Source organism: Ceratotherium simum, chromosome 21 (genome assembly GCF_057802395.1).
Source record: "Ceratotherium simum simum isolate JZ-2026a chromosome 21, ASM5780239v1, whole genome shotgun sequence".
Lineage (NCBI taxonomy): Eukaryota > Metazoa > Chordata > Mammalia > Perissodactyla > Rhinocerotidae > Ceratotherium > Ceratotherium simum.
Window position 1 is genome coordinate 19,131,061 of NC_141920.1, and position 23,483 is coordinate 19,154,543.

Consider the following 23,483-nt stretch of genomic DNA (forward strand, 5'->3'; position numbering starts at 1 on the left):
TTATGGTTTTCTTGAGGCGAATAATTGTTCCTTGACAATCTACGGTGGTTCTTAGAAGCGTCATTTACTACCTTGACTCTCTCTTTTCCTTGATTCTCCCTGTTCATGATTTGGCCAATTCCTTCTCTGCCCTCCTCCCTCTTCCTCTAGGAAGAGATCTACGCCTTGACTGCCCATTCGCAGCTTGTTACCTCTGTGGCTGCTGTGCTCTTTGCGAGCAGCAATATCCTGATCCTAGTAGCATTTTTATAGAAAATGCCTCTAACTCTTGGAGGAAAAAAACCCTAAATTGACAGACATTAAACTGATAAACTGTAATTGTGGCCTCAAGGATGATTAGAATATAAGTCCTTCATTTTTCTCAGTTTGCATAAAACACACCATAAGCTCACTTAGAAATTGGGACCACCTCACTTTAATCTTAAAGTTCCACCTAATGCCTATACATCACCTTCATTTGGATATGAGAAATAATTATGAACATAAGGATAATTATGTGCTTCTGGGATGATTTCCTGAGGGAGTGGTGCTCTGTAGCTCTATGGGATATCCAGGAAGTCAAAGTAAACAGTAAATATGAGGCAGTGTCTGTATCTGGGCTAGAACCAGAAGCTGAGATTCTGTGATCCCTCCATTGTTTGTATATGAGGAAGATGGGAGCTTCAGACTCAAGGCAATACTACTAGTCAGTGACTCGGGCAGCCCCAAATTCTGGGTCCCTAGACTAGGGTTCTTTCTCTTCCTCGGGATGCCCCAGTGTGCTTCTAGACCCTTAAAGCCAATTGCTGGGCTCTTATTGCTATGGTGCTCAAAAGTCATTTAGGAGAAAAAGTTCAGTGTCATCATCGGCATTATGGTTGGAGTGGAGAGGGGGGCTTAAGTCCTGGGTACAATAATATCAGTCATTTAAAAAATCATATGAAATATTGGAATGGAATTTTGTCAAGTAATATATGCACATGGTTTAAAACGTAAAATAATATATGAGAGCATATGATGAAAGGCAAGAGTGACCTGTCCTATCTTACACCAATGCCTCTAACTCCTTCAAGAGAAGTACTTTTAACTCTTTTAGCTCTTTTTTATTGTGTATATTTCTATTTCTTGATTTATCAATTGTATATATTATTGATTTTCTTCCAAAATAAATGAAGGCTTAGCTTATTTCTACCCCCTTTCCTCCAGTCCTCTCAATGTAGTCATGTCATTAATTTTGGTTCCTCTTTTAGTTTCCTTTATAATTTAATATGCCAGCATCTTTTATAACTTATTTTATCTACAAAGACAATATCTTTTTGACTCCACCCCATCTGGAGCAATAAATTAGGGTTTGGGATTGGGTTAGGTAGGGTTAGGCCTATACTTAGGGCTCTGGGGGTAGTTGGGCTAGAAGACCACTCGTTGTAAATGTTCTGTAGGTGTAGTCCTCAATTCCATGTTTTCCTTATGTGTCACAGTTAATCCTGAGATAATCTAAAATGTTTTATTTTGGATTTTCCCATAATCTTTGCTTTTTTTATGTTTTACAGAAATAAGTATCTTTCTTCAATAAATGATCATGAAAATACAGAAGAAAGAGAAGCAGGTAAGTGATGACATATCTTTTAAGTGAATGCATCCAGAATACATTGATGCTCTTTTAACAAGAGAAGATTCTGGCAGTTTTGGCTCATCTCTTAGCTTCTGGTAGTTACCTGCTGCCTGTGTTTCCCATTCTTCACATGGTAGCTGAGAGCTCTGTTCTGAATGACTTAACATATGGATTTTTACTTATGCTTAGGTCAGCTCCATATAGGAATAAATGTGATGAAAACTATAAATCAAAATATTATTCAAAATTAGCTATGTGGAAAAGAAATTTTTCCTCCCTGGAACAACTTTCTAAGTTTTTATAAAGAAAGATGTGATCAATTCTTTATAGTTTATATATTTATCATTTTGGATGTTTGGTTAAACTAAACGCATTCTCATTTATAAAGTTCTTATTGATAATGATCTATGGAAGTTTCCTCCTAGAGAAAATAGTGAACTCATGTGATAAATAATAATAAATAATAAATAGTAAATAATAGTGAACTGAGCTAACCAGTGTGGCTCAGGGAGGTGAGATGGGGGAAGCTGCCTCTGTCTCTTGGAAACAGGCTATCTTTGGTGGGCTGGTTTTCCTTTTACAGAACTGAATGATAGGCTGGTAACTGGGGAGACCTGAATCCTTGCCTGTCACTGAGACCCTGTGCAGAGAGGTTGGGTGGGACCAGCCACTTTCCTCTGTGTTTCTAGGGAGCACTGACTGGTCTGACATAGGGTGACCTAGGGGTGTGGTTACAAGGATTACCCTCTGGTGTGTCCCCAGTGGATAGGTCCTTGTGAAACCAAATAACCTGTTTTGGGAAATAATTGACTCATCTGCTGCCAATTCTTAATAGGAAGAGCAGTGACTAAACACTGTCTACACACTGATTTCTTCCTGTCTTGGCTCTATCAAGTTGTCAGCTGGTAGATAAATACTGTAGAGAACACAGTTCCATCTGCCAGGAATTTATCCTGTGGGTATACTCAGACAAAACTTGTGCAAAACTGGGTGTACAAACTTTCGTTGCTACTTTGTTTATAATAGCAAAAATGCAAAAGAACCTACATGTCCATCAGAAAGGGGACTATTTAAATCATAGCACATCCACCTAGTGAAATGTTATGCTGCTGTTAAAAAGGACACATGACGGAAGAGAACCCCAAACCCTCAAAACTATTGTCATTTATGATACATGGGCAGGGTTATATTTCTTAAAACAATCTGCATATTTAATTTTTTAAACATTCTTTAAGGTAAGCTTTTATTTCAGGAAAAACATTATTTACCAAAATTACCCCAACATTGTTTCTTTTGACATTTTACTGGTTCATAGTAAGACCTGTGGTATGTCAGCCAGCTATTATGTAGCCTCTGTTAGATGGGTTTTCGTTTTAGACCTCAGAGTAATGTTGATGAAGAGGTGGGATTTTTATTTAGAAGTTAATATTAGATACGGTAGAGGAGCAAGTTAATTAAGTGGAGCCACTTTCAGAAGGAGTTGATTTTCCTTGTCTTATAGGTAGGTATTGATTGGTAATAGGCCATACTGATGGCTGAACTGCAAGAAGTTGCGGAGCATGAAAATAGAAAATTACCTTCATGCTAAAGCAATCCACGGGGCTCCAGGATTGAGCATGTGGGTAGAGAGTTCATTGCCTGACAGAGAGGAGGCTCGTGTTCTGGAATGAACGTGGGCTTTGATTTCAATGGAACAGGATTGAAACTCGAACTCTACTACTTAACTCTGTAACTTTGGACAAGTTCAACTCATTTTTCTGCCACTTAAATGGAGCAATCATACATGCCTCAAAAGGTATTGATAAGGATTAAATGAGGTAACTCACCAAGTACTTGGCATTCAGAATGTCAGTGGAAAGGAAGTCTTTCACTATAACAATAAAATTAACCATCAAACTTGGTCCTTTCTCTTACCATGATTCTAAGGTGTTAGAAGTAGCAGCAAATAAAACATCTACTCTTTAAAAGCCTTCATTCCTATTAATTCATTTTTCCTCTTCTCTGGAGAAAAATGACATTTAAATATATTCTGATCTTGAAAATTCCTCATTTCCTTGTCCAAAATTTTATCAAGGTAAATTAAACTGAGATGACAGATTTTACAGGTTAATCAAAACTCGGTAATAAGTAATCATGCCTCTTATTACCCAGAAAGGGCATGACAGGAGTAGTGTGCCAAGAACAAAGAGTTTAGAGATTGACTTTGTGTTGCTTAGAGAAGTGGTGCAAGAAAAATAAACTTTAATAAGACATTTAAAAGTGAATCACTTGGGGGCTATAGTCTTTTATCTATATTAAAAAATAAACTTCTGCTTCTAATAAATGTGTATTTGAATTCTTAAGATGACTAAGCAGTATTAGGCAGAAAACAATTAGCTGGAGAAATAAAATGTGAACTCTAATCATTGAAAACCCTTGGAGCACTACTGATATATATAGTATAGCTGAAAATACTTCTTTGTAAGGGAACATATCCTAATGTTAGTGATGACAACCCTAGGTAAGGAAATACTGATTTTTATTCATCCCAGCTCCTTGCTTGGTACTGAGAGAAATGCAAAATATAAATATTATATGATATTTGATATGATCTGCAGACACTTGTAAACTTAAGGAGTAAGAGGGTTTTTGGTGCATGTATCCATTGTAGAGGAGAGTTAATAAGCAATGAATGCAATAGAAATAGATAATATTAGAAGTAGAATTAAAACTTGGAGTTATGACCGGGAGGTTAACCCAGACTTGGAGTAATTAGGAGAGAACCTTCTCTCCTCACCCCATGACCAAAAGTGAGGTCATAGAGCCCTTCATTCTGGGTCTCTAGAAAATAAAAAGGTGAGGTGGGAAGAGTTTTCTTCAACTGTGCTGTGCAAATCTGAAAGATCTTCAGAGTATTAGGCCCCATTTCCTTCTGTAGAGTGAATATGAATATAATTTACTCACTAAACAAATATTTATTGAGTTTTTCAGCATTTATTCATCAAGAAATATTTGATTGTTTACTTGGGGCCAGCTACGACAGTGACTGAAAGTTCTTTTCCTTAAGAAACTTATAGTCTGGTTACAGATAGTTATAGTAGGGGATGGCGTGTTCCTCAGATGAGCCAGGGTTTTACATTATGGGTGGAGGAGTGATACTCTGGAATTGGAGAGTATGGGGTTATGGGGAATGTCAGCCGCACCAGAGAATTTGAGAGTGTTTTAAAAGAGGTGGTGTCTTCTGGGGAGAGCCAGGTTTCAGTCAGGTTGCTTCTGAGGAAACAGGAGGAAAGCTTGGGAGGAAGAGAGTAGTATATGGGTGGTTTGGGAAGATGAAGCGTATGGTAGTAAGGGAAAGTGGAAAGACCTGCAGTGGGGTGCTAAATTTTGGGTGGTGACCAAAGATATCCTAAGATAAAGAAGCATGGTGGATTTAGCTGGCCATCAAATTCCCAAAAGAATTGGTCCAGCTGAGCTCTACTGAGGGGAGGTGAGGACTCACCTTCCTAGATTTCTAGGAGGATGTTTACCACCAACATAGATCACCAGATAATGATCCACAATTCAGAACAGTGAAAGAGGGAGAATAGCAAAGTTGATCATATGGATGAGTAAATAATTCATTTCTTAGACTTTTCAGCCTCACCCTACAGAGGGTCCCAAGATGAGGGCTAATTAATACTAGTCAGACCTCGTGTTGGGTAGTCATTGGAAGGCCTTTTTCAACATGCGTAAAGGGATGGTTAGTAACTTGCCAAGATTTAGTAGAACCAAGATTTTAAACAGGCTCACCCTGGAATCATGTTTCAAAAGGACTTAAAATGGGCCTTATCCAACTTCTCCCTCCTCCGAAAAAAGAAAAGAAATCTGAGCATTAAATGCTTGTCCCTGTCTTCCCTATCCCATATCTTAGCAGATTTTTTTGTTGTTGTCGTCTTAATTCATTTTGTGTTCTGAAACATATACTTGAGAGGCCAGAGCAAAGTGACCGGGATGGTAAAAGAATGACGCATTTCATATGAGGTGTGTTGGGTGAAACTAGGATTATGTAGCCTGAAAAAGGGAATAATTAAAGCATCTTGTATAAAAGAGAATAAACGTGTCTGTTGCTGGACCTGTAGATGAGAATGGACACATGGGAAGAGTTTGAGGAGGACAGGCTTTAGCTCCATCTAAAGGAGGCCATCCTGAGAAATTGAGCAGCTGTGGTATATGCCTTGTGAGCAGGAAGCTCCCTGTCCCTAGGAGAGACCATGAGATGGGAGTTTGGGTTAGATGACTCAGAGGTCCATCCTGACCAGAACCCAAGGGTTTACCAGGGCGTGCATTTATGGTATTTATAAGTAAATACCGAAACAAATAGTATATAAGTAGATAGAATTTTTAACTGAAACATTACATAATAATTATGTATTACATAGTGGTTCTTCCAGCTCACATTACTGATGATTTCTAATATATTACTAGCTGAGATGGACACAAAACTATATATATATTTTTTATATAATTTTATTTATTTATTTGTTTTTTTCCCCCAAAGCCCCAGTAGATAGTTGTGTGTCATAGCTGGACATCCTTCTAGTTGCTGTATGTGGAACGCGGCCTCAGCATGGCCAGAGAAGCGGTGCGTCGGTGCACGCCCGGGATCTGAACCTGGGCCGCCAGCAGCAGAGCACACGCACTTAACTGCTAAGCCACGGGGCCGGCCCCAAAACTATATTTTTTTAGTGGAAATAAGCTGCTAAGTTTTATTGTTTATTGGTTTTTTTTAATTGAGGTAACATTGTTTTATAACATTATTTAAATTTCATGTGTAATGTGCATCATTATACTTTGATTTCTGTGTAGACTGCATCGTGTTCACCACCAAAAGTCTAGTTGCCCTCTGTCACCGTACACATGTGCCTCTTTCGCCCTCCTTACCCACTTCCCCTTTGGTAACCACCAGTCTGTTCTCTGTATCTGAAGTTTTAAATTCTATGAATGAAGAGTCTTTGAGTCTTTTTACATGTAGAAAACATTGGAATAAAGAATGATCTTAAAATCAGTGAATAGAATTGCCTCATCTGCTCTCCTGACCAGAGGAGTCTGGGAAGCTCTGGTGACAAGGCCTTTGGGGCAGCATGAAGTGGCAGTGAAAGCTCTAGGATCATATATAAGTGTTGATGTGACTGTGGAGAACTGTCTTCCTCTACCTAACTTTGATTCACCCTTGGGAAAACTAGCCCAAAGCTAGTATTCTGAAAAATACAGAAATACAACAGGGAACTTCTTTCCACTTTTGATATGGTTTGTAGTTTTTTCATTAACTGACTGTCTGGTCCCTCAGCTAGCCCATCCCTTTACTAGTAATATGGTTTTGGATAAATTTTGCAAGTTTTGGGAAACTGCGTAATACTTAGTGACCAAGGACCAAAAGTTCTCATATTGTGAGGATAAAGGAAATATAGTGCCCACTGGTAACAAAATGTGTTCTTAGGATGGTGCTTGTAGGTCTTCTGGTAGTTGCCAAGTCCAAGTTTGATGCTCATGAACCCTCATCTTGGGATCCTTCTGGGTAAAGTTGAAAAGTCTTAGCAATCACTTATTTAATCTTGTATGTTCTACTAGATTGTTTATTCTTCGTGTATTCTCTCATTCTGATCTGGCAAACAAATGGATTTATGAAGAAATGGATAGAAGAGGAAAAGTTAATGAGTTGAAAGTTGTCTGGGGAAAGGTTAGAGAGATATAGTGGTGTTGGGGAATGGATGATGGAACTAAAATAGAGGTGGTTAGAGATTCTTGCTAATTCTTATTTCTAAGTTTGATGTATTCAGAACATGAGGCAGTATCGTGAAGTAGTCAAGAGCAGTGGCTCTTTAACCAGGAGTCAAACTTGGGTTCAAATCTTAGCTCTACTGCTTACTAGCTGAGTGACTTTGGGTGAGTTATTTAACTTCTCTGAGTTTCTACTCTATAAAATGGAGTCATAATTGGAACCATAATATACCTCCTCTTAGAGTTGTTTTGATGGCATAATCCATTTAAGAAACTTAGTACACTGCCTAATATTCAGTTCTTAATAAAATCAGCTGTTATCATCATTGCTGACATCTATTTTATTTTAAAATATCAAAACAATTCTGAGTACTCAGAGTGACTAGAAGGTTGATATATATAAAAAGAACCAATCCCTAGCCATGTATACAGCATTTCTGACTCTAGACCAGGGTCTTGCTGGGCCTTTGTATGTGGTAGTGATAGGGGCCACGGTTGGCCTAAGTTCTGGGCTCAGAGGCTCTGGTAACTCAAGACTAAAGTAAAATTACAAGTAGGCCAGGAAGGAAGAGTAGGAAAATAGTCTTATTCATTCTGTAAGTACCTGTTGAGCATCTTCCTGGCCTAGAAGATACCAGAAAAACATTCGAGAAGAGGTCTCTCCTGGCCTTGGTTGGTAGGACAAACTTCATTCCACTTGGGCAGATTAGGAAATTGAATCACTTTGAGGTTTTGGTGTGCTCAAAGCCCTAGTTGTTTGGAAATAAAACTCTTCGTTTCTAAAAACAACAAAGGGACTTACTAAGTATTATTTTCCCTTTCTCCTCCTACCTCTTCCCTGTCAGCATCTAAATTTAATAATCTACCTGCTCCCAGTTTTTGTTACTGCCTAGAATTTGTAAGGTTTAGGTTGACTTTGCCTGCAGGCGTAGAGAAGTCAAATTTCTAAGACTCATGAAACATCGTAAGAGAAAAGTTCACCACCACCCCTCCCCACTCCCTGTTTTAAATGCAAAAATATAAAAATAGAGGTGGGGGGCCGGCCCCGTGGCTTAGCGGTTAAGTGCGTGCGCTCCGATGCAGGCGGCCCGGGTTCGGATCCCGGGCGCGCACAGACGCACTGCTCCTCCGGCCATGCTGAGGCCGTGTCCCACATACAGCAACTAGAAGAATGTGCAGCTATGACATACAACTATCTACTGGGGCTTTGGGGGAAAAATAAAAAAAAATAAAAATAAAAAAATAGAGGTGGGGACTAGGAGTGACAGATCCAGGGACTTCTGGGGTAAGGAGGTTTTGCAAAAATTACATTGCCAAATCTGTTGACCACCCTTTAGTCCTTAACTTATCTGCTTCGCAGCAGCATTTGACACCTGTGATCATTCTGTCTTGAAATGCTCTCATCTTCAGGCTTCTGTGATACCACACTTTCTTACTTTTGTTGTTGTTGTTGAGGAAGATTCGCCCTGAGCTAACATCTGTGCCAGTCTTCCTCTGTTTTGTCTATGGGTCACTGCCACAGCACAGCTGATGAGCAGTGTACGTCCATGCCCAGGATCCAAACCCGTGAACCCAGGCCACCGAAGCGGAGCGCGCCCAACTTAACCACTATGCCACAGGGCTGGCCCCGACACTTTCTTACTTTTTTTTTTCCCACCTGTATCACTTACCTGACTGCTCCTTCTCACTCTGTCTTTAGGTACTTGTTCCTCTCAGGACCCTTAAATATTAGTGTTCCTCAGGTTTTGGTCCTGTTTCCTATTCTTTCTTTGTCCATTCTTCCTGGGCAATCTCATTCATTTGTGTAAAAATTTCTCTTGGAAAGTATATCCAAGAGCCTACTGGACACCTCTACCTGAATTATCCTTAGATACCTGAAACTGGACTCTCCTCCTCCTGGTGCTAACCAGCTGTGCGTATATGAGGAGTCATGTCAGGATCAAAATGCCTGCTTTATCACCTAAACCTCAGGACTCCTGGGTAAAGATGGATTGAATATACTAAATGCAGGAAAAAAAAACAACCCAGAGGGGGCACACACGCACACACACGGACATTGTTCTGTTCCTCTTCAGGTAGGTCTTGCTCACTCAGCACAAATCTGTTCGCCAAATGAATGAGTTCCGGTGCAGTGGAAGTTTGATGAGGCAAGGGTATGTGGGATTTTCTGCCTTTAGTGTATTCCACAGTCAGGTAACTATAAGAAATATTCTTTCAGAAGAAAGTGAAGGTGAAAATATAAAACAATTGTAATTTTAATTGAAAAATAACTTTTGCTACCTGAAATGTCCACAAACTGACTCAGTAGTAGTAGCAATTATTTCTTATGTTTTATTTTCATTTTTATTATTTGGACTTTTAAAAATGACAGAAGGTCTCAAATTTAGATAAGCTTTTCTACTCATTGATGTTTAGCTAACTTCTTGATATTAAGTCAGTCTAAATGTAGAACACTTTCATCTCCCTGCTGGAAAAGATGGAAGACTGAAGCAGACCAGCAGCAGGAGCTGCCTGGGCCTCGCTCACCACTGGGTTGACGTTGAGAGGAAGCACTTCTGGATGAAGGGTGTGCCGGGGCCCTTCCAGCTGACTGCAGAGTCACTCTGCCCTGCACTCAGTCAAATGTAGTCACAGAGCCAGCGCATCTTATAATCTGCTTTTGGTTCCTGAATCTTGATGATCTGGAGGAGCATGAATTGTCTGGCAAAACAGTTTTTCCTGTTTATTATTAGTCTTTAAAATTTTTTTATTACATATATGTGAAAATTTTTCTATTACAAATATCATGAAACTAATATTCTCATTATTGAAAATTTAGATGTCTGTTTAAAAAAATCAAACAACCAAATTTGCACAGCCTTGCATGATTACTATTAACCTTTTGTTCCTTTTCTTTCATTCTTTCTTCTGTACACAGGTATTTGTTGTCATTTTTGTTACATGTACAATTTTCTAGACTTTTTTCTTTTTTTGAAATTGAAAATACTCGTTTCATCCAATAACCATGTGGTTGAGTTTTCCTATAGGCCACAAAGATAATGGGGAATACCAAAGTCACTGCCTCCTGAAGCTTACATTCTAGTCATGGGAGACAGGTAAAAACAATAACTTTCATAAAGTTATGAAAAAAAAAGTGAAAGTTGCCCACAGCCCTAACCCAGACACAGTGATGGTTAATATCTACTATGTGTCCTAAATTTATTTTAAAAAGCTAGTGTTGATATAGCATTTTTAAAAACAAAAATGGGATTAGATCATAGGTTTTCTTTTTTTACTTTCCAACATGTTGTAGAGTTTTTCTTTTTATGTCAACTAAAACTTTGTGTCATAATGGCTGCGTAGTATTATTCCATATGATGGATGTGCTGTTAATTTAAGCATTTTCCTAAAGATTGACGAATAGGTTATTTACAGTTTTTTTTCTCTATTAAAAACAATTCTGTATCAGATATTCTTATATATAAACCTTTAGAGTACCTAAATGTTTCCTTAATTTGTGTTCTGAAAGAGAAATTACTCAGTTTAAAAGCATATACCCACAATTAAAATTCTAGTATTGTTGCTACACTCCCTTGCAAAAAGGCTTTATTAACAGCTGACACTCCTGCCAGCAACATGAAGGGACCATTTTATGGATTGCATTTTAAAAAATTGAGACATAATTCACTTACCATAAAATCCACACTTTTAAAGTGCACAATTCAGCAGTTTTTAGTATATTCACAAGATTGTGTAAAGATCACCACTATCTAATTCCAAAACATTATCGTCACCCCCAAAAGAAACCTTATGCCCATTTCCTCTTCCCCTAGCCCCTGGCAACCACTAATCTACTTTTTCTCTCTATGGATTTGCCTATTTTGGGCATTTCATATAAATGGAATTGTACAATTTGTGGTCTTTTGTGCCTAGCTTATTTCACTTGGCATAGTTTTCAAGGTCTATCCATGTTGTAGCATGGATGATTTTCTTAATTAGAGTCTATTTTGACTTTCAGGTACTTGAGTGATTCTTAGGCGGTTAACCCAGGTTTGTCCTTGGACCTTTGTTTGGGAACCATTGACCCGGGCCATAATCTTTCTGTTATTCTTAAATCCTTTACAACTGACCTGAATCCCGTTAATCTAGATGCAAATCTTTAAGTATCTTTTCCAGGAATATTGTAGATTGATAATTTTGAATCAAAGAAATGAATTTTATTACTAACAATGTGGATTATGACCTAGCAGTGTTGTGTCGGCCTCTCTCCATTTCATCCTTGTGTTCCTAGATGCTTGTCTATTTAAATTGTCAATATAATGTGAAATATTGTTGGTACTGTGGTCCACATCTCCAGTCTTTTCTTTTCAGGGCATTTTCAAAGTGGTGATTTAATGTCCCTCTTGGTAGAAACTGAAACAAAGACTTTATTTAGGCTCTTTGCCTTTTTCCCCACTCACCTTGAGACACATGGAAGAAATGTTTTTTTCTTATGATTTTGATCCTCAGCGGTTGTCTTTTCCAAGCTCCCAACAAGGTGCCTTAAAAAATAAAAACATTTCTGATGGATTGTTGACTTTCAAGATTATAATTTTTGTTACTAATATCTGCCTTTTGGGATACTTCCCCCTTTTCAACATTGACTAGTTGTGCTGCATATCTTGGGTTTCCCTTCTCCCTCTAGGGTGTCCCAGCTCTGCCACTCTCTAGGAATATAACCTTGACAAGTTGTTTCATCTCTCTGAACAGATTATCTTATCTGTAAAATGAGGGGGTAGACTAGACAACTCTCTGTGATTCCTGGGAGTGGAATTGCTGGGACATCAGGTAGGTATATGTTTAGCTTTATGAAGAACTACCAGAACTTTTCCTGAAGTGGTTATATACACCATCACATTTAACATTTCTAACCAAATCTAATCATGCTGGTCTGGTAGCCCAGCAATCGTTATGGTGCCCTTGGATTTCATAAAATGCTCCATGAAATGCGTGTTAGCTTTTGGCGAAGGGTTCAGATCTAAGCTTCTCTGCTCACTAGCTGTATGGCCTTGGGCACATCACTTAACATCAATAATCTTCCATTTCTCCATATACAAAATAGGTATCTTTACACTAACCTTGTAAGATTGCTGTAAACATTAGAGATATCATGAAACGTGCCTCACACAGTTCTGAGTACATCCATATGATATGTGTCCAATAAATGCTAGCTGCTGCTATTGTTATTACCTAATGATTGAATATCCAGTTACCACACCTAACCTCCACCTGCCTCAGCTTCTCTGGAGAGCCCTGTCCTTCAGAAGAGAAACCGTGACATGAAGTATGAGTTTGAGAGAGGGTCCCACTTTGACCTACAGAGAGCTGCCGTGGTGGAATTAGGTCTTTAATGTGTTGTCTTTGAAAACTTCTTTAATAAACAAACCTGTATCTCTTGTTTTTTTAGTGTGTCCATCCTTGCATGCTAAGCAAAGACTTGTTCCCTGAAGGTCAAGTGTCCCTGGCACAGAATTCAGTAATGTCCCAGGGATGGCTGTGCAGTCACAGGATCCAATCTTTACCTGAGACCGCACTGTTGGGTTTCTTGTTGCCTTATATTTTCTTTTTTTTTCTTTCTGTTGTGGTAAAAATCACAACATAAAATTTACCATTTTCTTGTATTTGATTTTAAATTCCTTCTAAGTTTACTTAGCTCCTCCTTTTCCTAAGCCATGTTAAGTACTGAATCAGCAATGAGAGTCAAACTGATATGTCTTCCTTTTTTTTCTAAGTAGTGAGTCCTGCCAGAATGACTCATTCCCTCTGGATTTAGGCTTTTTTGTGAGGCTGGACTTTATTTATGATAAAGATCCAAAAAAATCCTTCTTTTCTTTCATCTTTTTCTCCTGGGATTCTCAGTGTTATGTTTGGGAGTATCAGACTAGGAAGGGGAACTTGAAAAAACAGAAGGGGAAATATGCAGCTGAATTTTGCACTCTCCGTCACTCCCAGGGTGGGCCAGGAAGTCTGAGCACAGATTGGGTAACCAGAACACTGGAAGGAAACTATACCACCTGAGCAAGTGTCTGTGCCCTTTAGCACACGTCAGGCCTCTTGTTAGGAGAGCAGGCGACTCACAAATGGTGCTGTTCCTAAGCCATCATCCAAAGATGATTGTAATTGTTTTCCTGGAAAGCCAGCTCAGCCCTCTGAGGCACTCCTTAAGTTATTTCTTTCTTTGTTCCTGATCCAGGAGAGTATGCTGTTGCCTGAAACCAGCACCCATGTTATTTTCAGATTGTTGCCAACCTTAGCTTGGTTATGAAATGACAAGTGTGCTTTGTGATACCAGACCTGAGAGTATGACTTCTGCTTCCAAAGGATGTTTCCTTAAAAGTGGTCACCTTGGGAGGCTGCACCTTATTTGATGGTGCTCAAAAACAGCTTTGAAACTTCCTTTTTAGGGTTGCCTTCAGCACCTGCGACACATTTCTTTCTAGTGGCATCTGCCACAGTAAAACTTCCTCCTATATGGGTGGTTGGTTTTTGCAAGTGGTGGCCAAAGGTTATTTGGTGCTGAGTCTGGTGGCTAAGTTAGATAAGTTCTTCATACAGAACAACACCATTTTTAGTTAAAAATAAAAGGTGTAGTTTTCTTGAAAATCAGATTGACCAAATGTTGATGCTGCTTAATGATATGTGAGAGCAAAGATTTGGGGAAATAAAGGAACACACTGAGTTTGACCCTGCGTCCTTATCACCCCACTGATAGAACCTTTATTCATGAACACATTTGTTTTTTTTTTTTTTAATTTTTTGTTTATTGCAGTAACATTGGTTTATAACATTGTATAAATTTCAAGTGTATTCATGAACACATTTGAACAGAACTTCTGTGTGTATTAGCATGATAAATGTCATTCTGGGTCAGATTTGTGTCTGCTAGTGGCATCTAAAGGTATTTTGTGGGAGACTGTTATTGTTGCCTCTTCTAGGCGCGGACTTAAAAGGTATTTCATATTTCGGTAAGTTCGTAGAAATCCTTTGGGCTTTTACATACTAATTTCTTACATAATATGCTAACAACAACTTGGTACAGCTCCACAAGGGCAACGGCAAACACAAATAATGTGTGTCCTCTTTGCTGCTGTATCCCCAAGGCCTGGCACAGGAGGAACTAACGCATAGTAGAAACTCAGTAAATGTTGAACAAATCCATGCGTTTAAACTTGATAACACTCTGTGTATGAAGCATGCAGTGGAGGAGTAATACACTATTTCTCTCTCTTTTACAGTTGTCAAATTTAAAAGTTCTGAATCACTCCCCAATGTCTGATGCCTCTGTCAATTTTGACTACAAATCCCCTTCCCCGTTTGACCACAGCACTGATCAGGAAGAGAAAATCGAAGATGTTGCCAGTCACTGTATGCCCCAGAAGGACCTGTACGCTACTGAAGAGGAAGCTGAGACCCTTTTTCCTAGGAAAATGACATCCCATAATGGGTTGGAGGACAGTGGAGGAGGAGGCACCGGAGTGAAGAAGAAACGGAAGAAAAAGGATCCAGGAGAGCAAGAGGGGGCAGCAAAGGGAAGCAAGGACAGGGAGCCCAAGCCAAAGAGGAAGCGAGAACCTAGAGAGCCAAAGGAACCCAGGAAGGCCAAGGAGCCCAAGAGGCCCAAGGAGCCCAAGCAGAAGGACGGAGCAAAGAAAGCGCGGAAGCCCCGGGAGGCCTCGGGCACCAAGGAGGCCAAAGAGAAGAGGAGCGGTGCTGACTCTGCAACCAGGACGAAGTCCAGGAAGGCCAGGTGCGTCCCTTTCTCCCTGCTCAGAGCACTTGGCTCTGCCTCCATGGAGTGGTTTGCCTTTGGCCTTACTCCAGCCCCTGGACAGAACTTGACTACTTTTAGCCAAAATGAACCATTTTTCTCACCTCCTAATGAGAGAAAAATAACTTTAATTAATACTGGCCCTGCAATTTCTTGCCGTTCCTTTTGGATTAAGAAGAATTAAAATATGTTAGTGCGCACAGGGTATAAGGGAAGGGACGTCACAGGTGTGGTAGAGGGAGGGCAGCGATTTTTGGAACAGTAGCAGTGTAGAGTGGCAGAGGAGCAGCTGTCCGGAGGGTGCACAGTCCTGGCAATCAGTAGTGTGGGTGGTCTAGGAGAGCCGTGGGTCTGCACAGAGTTCCAGACAGAAAAGGACTGCCTGGCTTCCCTAGGCTGTGCTCTCTCTAGTGCAGGACCATTCCTGGTCTGTTTCTCTTGTTCAGTATCTAACACAGTGCCTGACTTAGCAGCAGCTGTTCAGGAAATGTTGAGTAAATAAGACCGGAGGAGACTCTAGTGACTTGTAGAGAGATCAGAGGGCATGGGTATAGATTCACTGCAGGGTGGGTGATATTGAGGGCCCTGGCTGTAGATTCTTTCAGGATCCAGATACCCTCTTAGGGAATTCAGTATTTGTCATCTGTGTACGAATGTGATGTTTTTCATTTTGTCTCTTTCTAAATTCTTTGAACAGAACGTTATGTTTAAACTTTTGAGGACATACAAAACAGAAGATATATAACTTCTACCATATGGAATTTAAGTTTCTTAAATCTAAGTGCAGAGGCAGAACATAGACCAGGGAAACCCATAAAAACGCAGATTGATATGAATGTTAACAGAATGTAAAGTAATGAGGCCATCAGACCTGTGTGGGGTCAGGCATGGAGGAAGTAAGTTTTAAAGAGAGAAAGCATTTTAGGTGATGTTTGCTGTGACTTGGAATGTACTATATGGTCCAGTTCATTTTCAGAAGGACAGTTTGTTGGGACCAGATGGATAATTTCCTGATCCAAGTTAAAACTGCCTTATAATATTTACTCCCTTCTGCCTGGCAGGAGATCTCATCTTTTGTCTGTCATAGAAGCTTAGATGGGATCCTAGGAATGTAGTTCACAAGACTGGACCTAAAATACCTTCCAGAAGGTCAAACGAGATAGGTAAAATGAGGAGTTGACTAATGAGAAAGTTACGGACTTTGTTTCTCAGTGAACCTAGTGAACATCCTCTGTTCTCTGATGTGTGTATGGGATGGAAGAGTGAATTTCTGTCTTCTGCCAATAACTTTCATCTCCAGTCACTTTGGAGAAGCTGAACTGGTCCTTTAGGGTAATATGGGTGAAGAAGGAGAATTGGACATGAGTTAGTGGAGTGACTTACTTTGGTTATTACAGAAAACAAAGAGGAATGCGGATAGTGTTTTAGAATTAGGGTGATTAGAGGAGAGTTTTCACAGCCCTAGTAAGGAGTCTGGTTTGAGTGTAGAAGGCAGTAGAAATCCATAGGTATCTGAGCTCACTTTAGCCACTGGTCTCTGGTGCTTACAATTTTATCAACTCTCCTCCTCTAAGGAATTCACATTTACTTTGTGTGGGATCTGAAACAGGTGATGAGTGTATAGGCACTGCTGCAAATTCCCTTTCGGACGAGGTGGCATTTCACGAAACAAGGCTGGGTGTTAAATGTATATGTAGTAATATTAAGGGAACTTGATTTTTATCTAATTAGTCTGTATAAAATATAAGTGGGTTGAGGGGTCAGCCCAGTGGCGTAGTGGTTAAGTTTGTACCCTCTGCTTCGGCGGCCCAGGGTTTGGATCCTGGGTGCAGACCTACGCACCGCTTATCAAGCCATGCTGTGGCAGGTGTCCCACATATAATGTAGAGGAAGATGGGCATGGATGTTAGCCCAGGGCCAATCTTCCTCACCAAAAAAAATATAAATGAGTTGGAGAAGTTCTTGGTAGTGTTTTCAAGGGCTACTGCCTTAGAAGACAGCAGAAACTTTTGAGATTTAGAAATCCAGGAGATACCCTATGAGAGGATGCTGACAGATAGGACTAGTTATCTCTTTAGAAATATGGGCGAGATACGTGAGGCTTTCTCTCTCTTGATGTTGGGGCTATATAAGATTGACTTGTAATATAATAGAATTCTTCTATATAGCCCAGATAGGGTTCTGGACTGGTGAGCCTTTCATTTTTTCTCCTTTATATATTTATAAACTTGCTTTAGTTCCTTTAATTAACGATCCCACTGGTCAGCAGAAGCAGTTTTAGTTATGAAAGGACATTCATTAATTGGTAAAAAAAAAATATACGTTGGTAATTAAGTCTCAGTTTTTTGTGCTCTTTGATGTACTCTTTTGCAGATTGGCTCAAGTACATGTTTTGATTTGAGCAGGTATTGGTTAGACTCTGGATAATACTTGATGGTTACAAATGATTCACTGAATGCTTAGATTATTGTAGGAGCTCCAAAACTGATTTAAGGTTTCCAGTCTTTTCCTCCTTCAATCCATCTTGACAGCTGCCACCTGGCTAATCTTTCTGAGGCACTGCTGTTATTTATGTTTTTTGTTGTTGGTGGTGGAAAATCAAACCCCTTCTTTCCCTCTCTCCATTCCAAATCAGTTGGGAAATAGTCAACGGGAATGGAGATAGAATTATCAGCTTTATTATTGATAAACTGGATTAAAGAACTTGTACTGGCTTGTGGCCAGCATTGGACTTCTTGTTATTCCCACAGTTGAATTTATCCATCAGAACTGGCGGCACGTTTCTGAAGCAGAGGGAGGACCCTGGGACATGTATGAGCCATTCCTTTTCCCATTCTCACCAGTCTGGTAGGTCCCCAGTCAGAGAAGTGAGAGGAGTTTGAAGAAGGGCTGAAAATGTGTTTCCAGCACGTTGTTACCTCCTTAAGAGTAAAACATGATTTTCCTCATGAAAGCACGGGGACAGGGAAATGGGATTCCCTCTAACAATTTATACATGCTGAGAAACTTCTGATTGTTTCTACTGCCTCCAGGACAAAATCCAGACTCCTTTCTCTGTTATTCAAACCCTCTCCCTGCCTTCCCATTTCTGACAACAGACCTTGCCAGCTAGATTGATCTCATTTGCCCTGGAAGGTCTTGACTTGTTTCTCCTTTGGTTGCTCTTGCTGTTTCTCCCAACCGTTGTGCCCTTTGTCCTTGTCCCAGTATCCCAAGTCCTTTCCATTCTTCAAGTATGAGTGTAAGTCCCAGTTCCCCCACAGAGCTTCCTCAAACCAGTGTGCTAGCGTGTCCACTCTGAACTTCCATAACACTTGGAGCCTCATATTGCATTATAAATCAGAGATTTCAGATGTGAGAAGAAATAAAAGAGGTCTAGTCTAACCCTGTTGTCTGCAGCCAGGGAAATGGAGACCCACAGAGAAATGACTTGTTTACAAGGGTGTGTCATAAACTCACACCTCTTGATTCCCAGTCTTGTACGTTAACCTCTGTAATAGGCCACCTTTCAATCATAAACAATTATTTTCATGTACAGTCACCCTCCATATCCGCGAGTTTTGCATCCACAGATTCAACCAACCACAGATTGTAATTCAATCGACTGTATTCATTGTACTATGCCATTTTATATAAGGGACTTGAGTGTTTGCGGGTTTGGGTATCCATAGGGGTTCCTGGAACCAATTCCCCACAGATCCTGAGGGATGGCTATATGTATGACTTGCCTCCACAACAAAAGTTAAGTGCCTGAGGTCAGGACCACCATGCCTTGTGTCTTTTATGTCCCTGGTGGTTGTCATCAGAGAGGTTTGTCAGGTTGTTGGACACACAGATGCATAAATATATATTACAGTATAATTTGTATATTATAAAAACACATATTTTCTATATATACTTTAATTGTTTTCCTAGAATAAATGGATAGAGCTCTTCTCCCTGAAAATAAGATCCATAAAAGATAACATAATAACTCCCATTGTTAAATAACAGTAGGTGTTGTCTCCATTTTATAATAAAAGGAATGAAAATTTTAAAAGTAACTTGTCTAAGGCACAAAGCTAATGAGCAGCACTGTCAGGATTTGACTCTAGGCTCACTTAACTGTAAAAAACACTTTTTTCTCCCACAGCTTTGTATCTCTTTATGCCTTGCCAGGGAAGATCAGGAATGGAAAATGGTGGAGAGAGTCCAGTGTCAGAGAAATTGGTTTTTTATTTGTTGAAAATGGCCCCTCTTCTATAGAATTTCAATTTGCACCCTCCACAGTATCCTCTCAAAGACTAAGATGGCTCCAACTTTTTCTGCTGTTTCTCTTTGTATTTGAGGCAGCAAATAGACAATTGAACTGATCTTTCCTAAACAGGTGATAGATAGAGTCTAACAAATTTTCCTTTTCAGGAATGATATTAATAGTGATGAATATTCATTTACTGCTTAGAGGATAAAAGTCCAAAATGCCCAAGTAGCAGAAGCTCCCCCCCCCCCCACTTTTTTTAAACTACACTTTCTTCTTTTCCCTCCAAATTATCTTGGAATGTGAGCTTAGTTCACTCCTTTATTGTATAAAACTTAAGCAAGAAAGCTCCTCCAGGAAGCCAAGTTAGGCTCTCTGTCATTTTCCTGACTCTGAAATTTAAGTTTCACTCAGTATCGCTTACTTGGTTTTACTGTTTTTTAATTATAGTACCTTTTCCCAAAGAGGATGGGGCCACTGGCATAAGAAGACATACACAGATGTGTATGTGTGTGTACGTACGAACATACACACAGACCTATACATATGTAGACACACATGGCCCGTATAGCTGCAGCAAGGGGATCTGAAAGATAAGCAGGTATTAGATTGTGTGGGGTCATGTAATGTTGGTAAGGGCTTTGGGAAAATGCTTTGGTATTAGAAATGCATCATGCCTAGTTCTTCAGAGAAGCAAAATTTTTACCATTTGAGAAAGAAATTTCTCACTGGGGAACATTATGCAACATAGTGGATAGTGTCTTCGACAACAGTTTTTGCATCAAGTGCTTCCATGTGCCTATGAAGTTCATATTTCTCTTCACTGAAATAGCCTTTAGTAAAAGTCAGCTCTTGGCATTAAAGCACAGCTCAGTGAGCAGGAAAGACGACCCATTCATTGTCTATGAGGCTGTCTGCTGCTCTTAGTCGGTATCTAGGGAGTACCTAAGGAGTAGGTTGATAGTCAGCCCTTTAGTTTGCACTCTCTTAAATTGGGAGCTGAGTGTTTTGACTGAGCTGGAGGTTGCTTTTGTAAACCAAGGTCTTGAATGTGAGTGTTCATGTTGTTGATTGAATTTCCACGCGTCAGAATGGTTTATATTCTCTCTTGAAAGTCAAGAAATTAATCAGTGTGCTGGCCCAAGTGGAGGACTGTCTAGCTGGATCTCTGGTTCTCGACTCTGCTATGCCTAAGGAATCACCTGGATAGCTTGTTAGAAAAGTGATTCCCTGACCACATCCCCAGAGAGAATGATTGATTTATTAGGTCTAGGGTGGAGCCCAGGAATCTGCAGTTCAAAAGTCTGCTAGATAATTAGAGTGTAGCTAATTATAGACCGTTCTTTGAGAAACAGATGACAGAACACTGGGAAAATAGAGCATGTGTATGTTTTTATATTTTACGTCTGCTAGGAATGAAAAACCAAAAAGAGGAAAAGAAGCAAATGGTGTGATTAGCCCCAATTCTTTGTCTCAGCTTTTTACCCTTATTTGTTTTGTCTTATCAACCCAGGGGAGAATTTCCCCCCTAAATCCAACAAATTTAGTAATATCCTAGAAGAAAGGTTTTACCTTTTTTGATTTTCTTCTCTGATGGTAGCTTCTGGAAAGTTAAGCCCCAGACCTTCTGATTATAAAACCGGTTGAGCTGTGAGTCAGCTGATAACTGTGATGCAGGAGGGGAAGTAAAATTCAGTCAGCTCAGCTGTACCTCCCTGTTTGCAGGTCAGTCACCTGTCTTTATTTAGAGTGCAGATCTTTATTGAGGCTGGGCTTAGGCTCGAGAGCATCCCTTGACAAGATTCTTTCTTTTGGGAGACTCTTACATTCTGATCATTTATTAGAAGAAAGAAGACAAAGTTCTGAGTTCTGGGTAGAGACCCTGTGCTTGGAACCTTCTGGGCTTTATGTTAAGTTGGGAAGAAATCTAAATGATAATGTCAGAGACCCACCTCTGAAGTTTTGGACTAAGTCTCCATTCCTGTTTTTCTAAGAGCACCTGAGTGCTTACTCTGTAATCCCCGGGGCTTTCTAAATTAGAGTCTGATGCATAGTGGACCTTTACCTAATCTGTGAGGAAACAGTTACCAAATAATGCTTGATGCATACCTACTCATTTATTTATCCAGGATATTTTCAGTGCCTCCTGTGTGCCTTGCTTATTTATGAGTACTGTGTTGGGAATGGAATTGCAGAGGAGGATGTCACAGAAGTATCATCTCGGAGCCCTGTTGTTGAGGAGCTTTCCTGAGTTACAGAAACAGCCTTGCAAGTGTTCAAAAAACAGGCAAAAATATAAAATGAAGGAACCTAGTAAACTGTATGCAGAAACGCTGAAAGGATGTAGAGGACTAAGAATGTTTCAGTTCTGGTCTAGGGAGTCCCTTGGAAGAGTTGAGTATTGAGCCAGATATGACAGGAATTACTAGATGAGAAAAGACTTAAAAGCAAAAAGACCAACAGACATTTAAATAAATGTTCCTTGGGGGCTTCCAGTTTTAAGACCGGAGACCGAGCATACTTTTATTTTCCCTCTTCATCAATTAATGAAATGACAAGAAGAACAGCGGGGAATGAATTCTTCAAAGATGAGAGATGTTAGGAATTTCTGGACAAGGAAGGCCAGTTGTACCATACTGATGGATAAATGCTGTGGAGGGAGTCCCGCTCAGAGCACATGCAGGAGCTATGTTTGTAGCAGAGGTAGAAGAGCTTCCTCCTCCCAATGGACCTGGCAGCCCTGGAGAAGGGATGAGAGGCAGGCCAGAAATGGAGGTGGCTGATTCAGGGACTGTCTGCAGAGTGGCTGCCTGGTTTGTTAGCTCCAGGCTAAAGTCAGGCAATTTCTCTGTAAAGATATTGAGCAGTTTGCTCTGGGTGAGGCTCTAGGGCCCCAGGTGGAGACTGACATCCACAAGAAGAGGGCATAGGGGCCCTAGCTTCTCTGCCTTTCCCTGCCCATACCTTAAAAGGGAGGGAGAGGTGCAGCCCTCTGTGTATGCAGATTCCCAGGCCAGGCTTCCCATTCAGGGATGAGGCTTGTTGGAGAAGGCGACTTACTTGGCAGCAGAGAGCCTTACCAGCCACCTGTACTATCAACCTTGTTCATTTTAAATAGGAACAATCCACCAAAGATTACGACACCCTAAAGGAAAGAAATTGGAAAAAGAGGAGCGAACAGGACAACTCTCCTCAGAAGAAACAATCCAAGGGAAAGGATCTGTAAAGATTTTAAGTTAGCATCCTCAGATTCTAGTTGAAATTTTGTCTACAAAACAAGAATGGGTTATCATGAAAAAGGAGCAGTCAGAAAACAAGAATTAATGAAAATTTAAAACATTGTCTAAACTAAAAGAATTCAACAAAAATATTGAGTAGAGGAAGGAATAAGGGAGATATATAAGATCTAAATTCATCAACTTTCATATCAGGATGTTAGTTACTCTTGCTTAATGTTGATAAATAGAGACCTAGAGGCATGAACATATTTGGAGTTAGGGAGGTTGTCAGTCAAAAGCAATTCTCTGGCAAGTACAATTTGGTGCAAGTAGGGATGGCTTGTGCTTGTCATTTGAAACCCTTCTACGTGTTTTAAATTTTTATTTTCATTTGCTTTTATCACTTTTAATAAGATTATTTGTTAAAACTCTGCTTTTTCATCTTGTAAGTGTGTAATCTTTTTGCTGTGTTTTTTACTAGGATAATATCACAAACTTATATAATCTTTGTTTTGATGGCACTAATGATACAGTTAAAGAGACTGAGGACAGGGTAGATTTGTTTCACATTTTTTCTGTAGTTGACTACATCCGCGCCAAAACAATTAGGTTTTTGTGTTTTTTTTCTTTTAACCAGTGTCTTTAAAAATCTGTGCCCAACTCAGTTCTCTGTTTATAGACTGAACTAATATGGACATCAAGTAAAAGTTGAATTGTGTGCAAGTTAGCTCCTTGAGGGTAATATCCATGTTTTCGGTATTGTACTTCCAGGAAGGTGGTCAGAGCTTGTGGCAAGGCCTGGACTGGAAGCTTCTCTGAAGAATTGTTCTTAAGTGGAGTAGTGGTTTGGGGGCTGGACTCCCCAGATACGTGCATGTCTGTGAAGGCAGTAATTATCATCATGGGCTGTTT

At 39.9% G+C, this 23,483-nt stretch overlaps 1 protein-coding gene across 2 annotated transcripts in view; it reads left to right on the top strand.

The window, feature by feature from the left end:
* Nucleotides 1-23,483, top strand: part of CHD6 (chromodomain helicase DNA binding protein 6) — a 199,106-nt gene that overhangs the window by 47,719 nt on the left and 127,904 nt on the right. For both annotated transcript variants that reach the window (XM_014787440.2, XM_087445250.1), the window contains exons 2-3: nucleotides 1,530-1,585; nucleotides 14,584-15,095. In XM_014787440.2, the coding sequence (XP_014642926.1) occupies nucleotides 1,553-1,585; nucleotides 14,584-15,095 (545 nt within the window). In that variant the 5' untranslated portion in view covers nucleotides 1,530-1,552. The remainder of the gene's footprint in view (nucleotides 1-1,529; nucleotides 1,586-14,583; nucleotides 15,096-23,483) is intronic.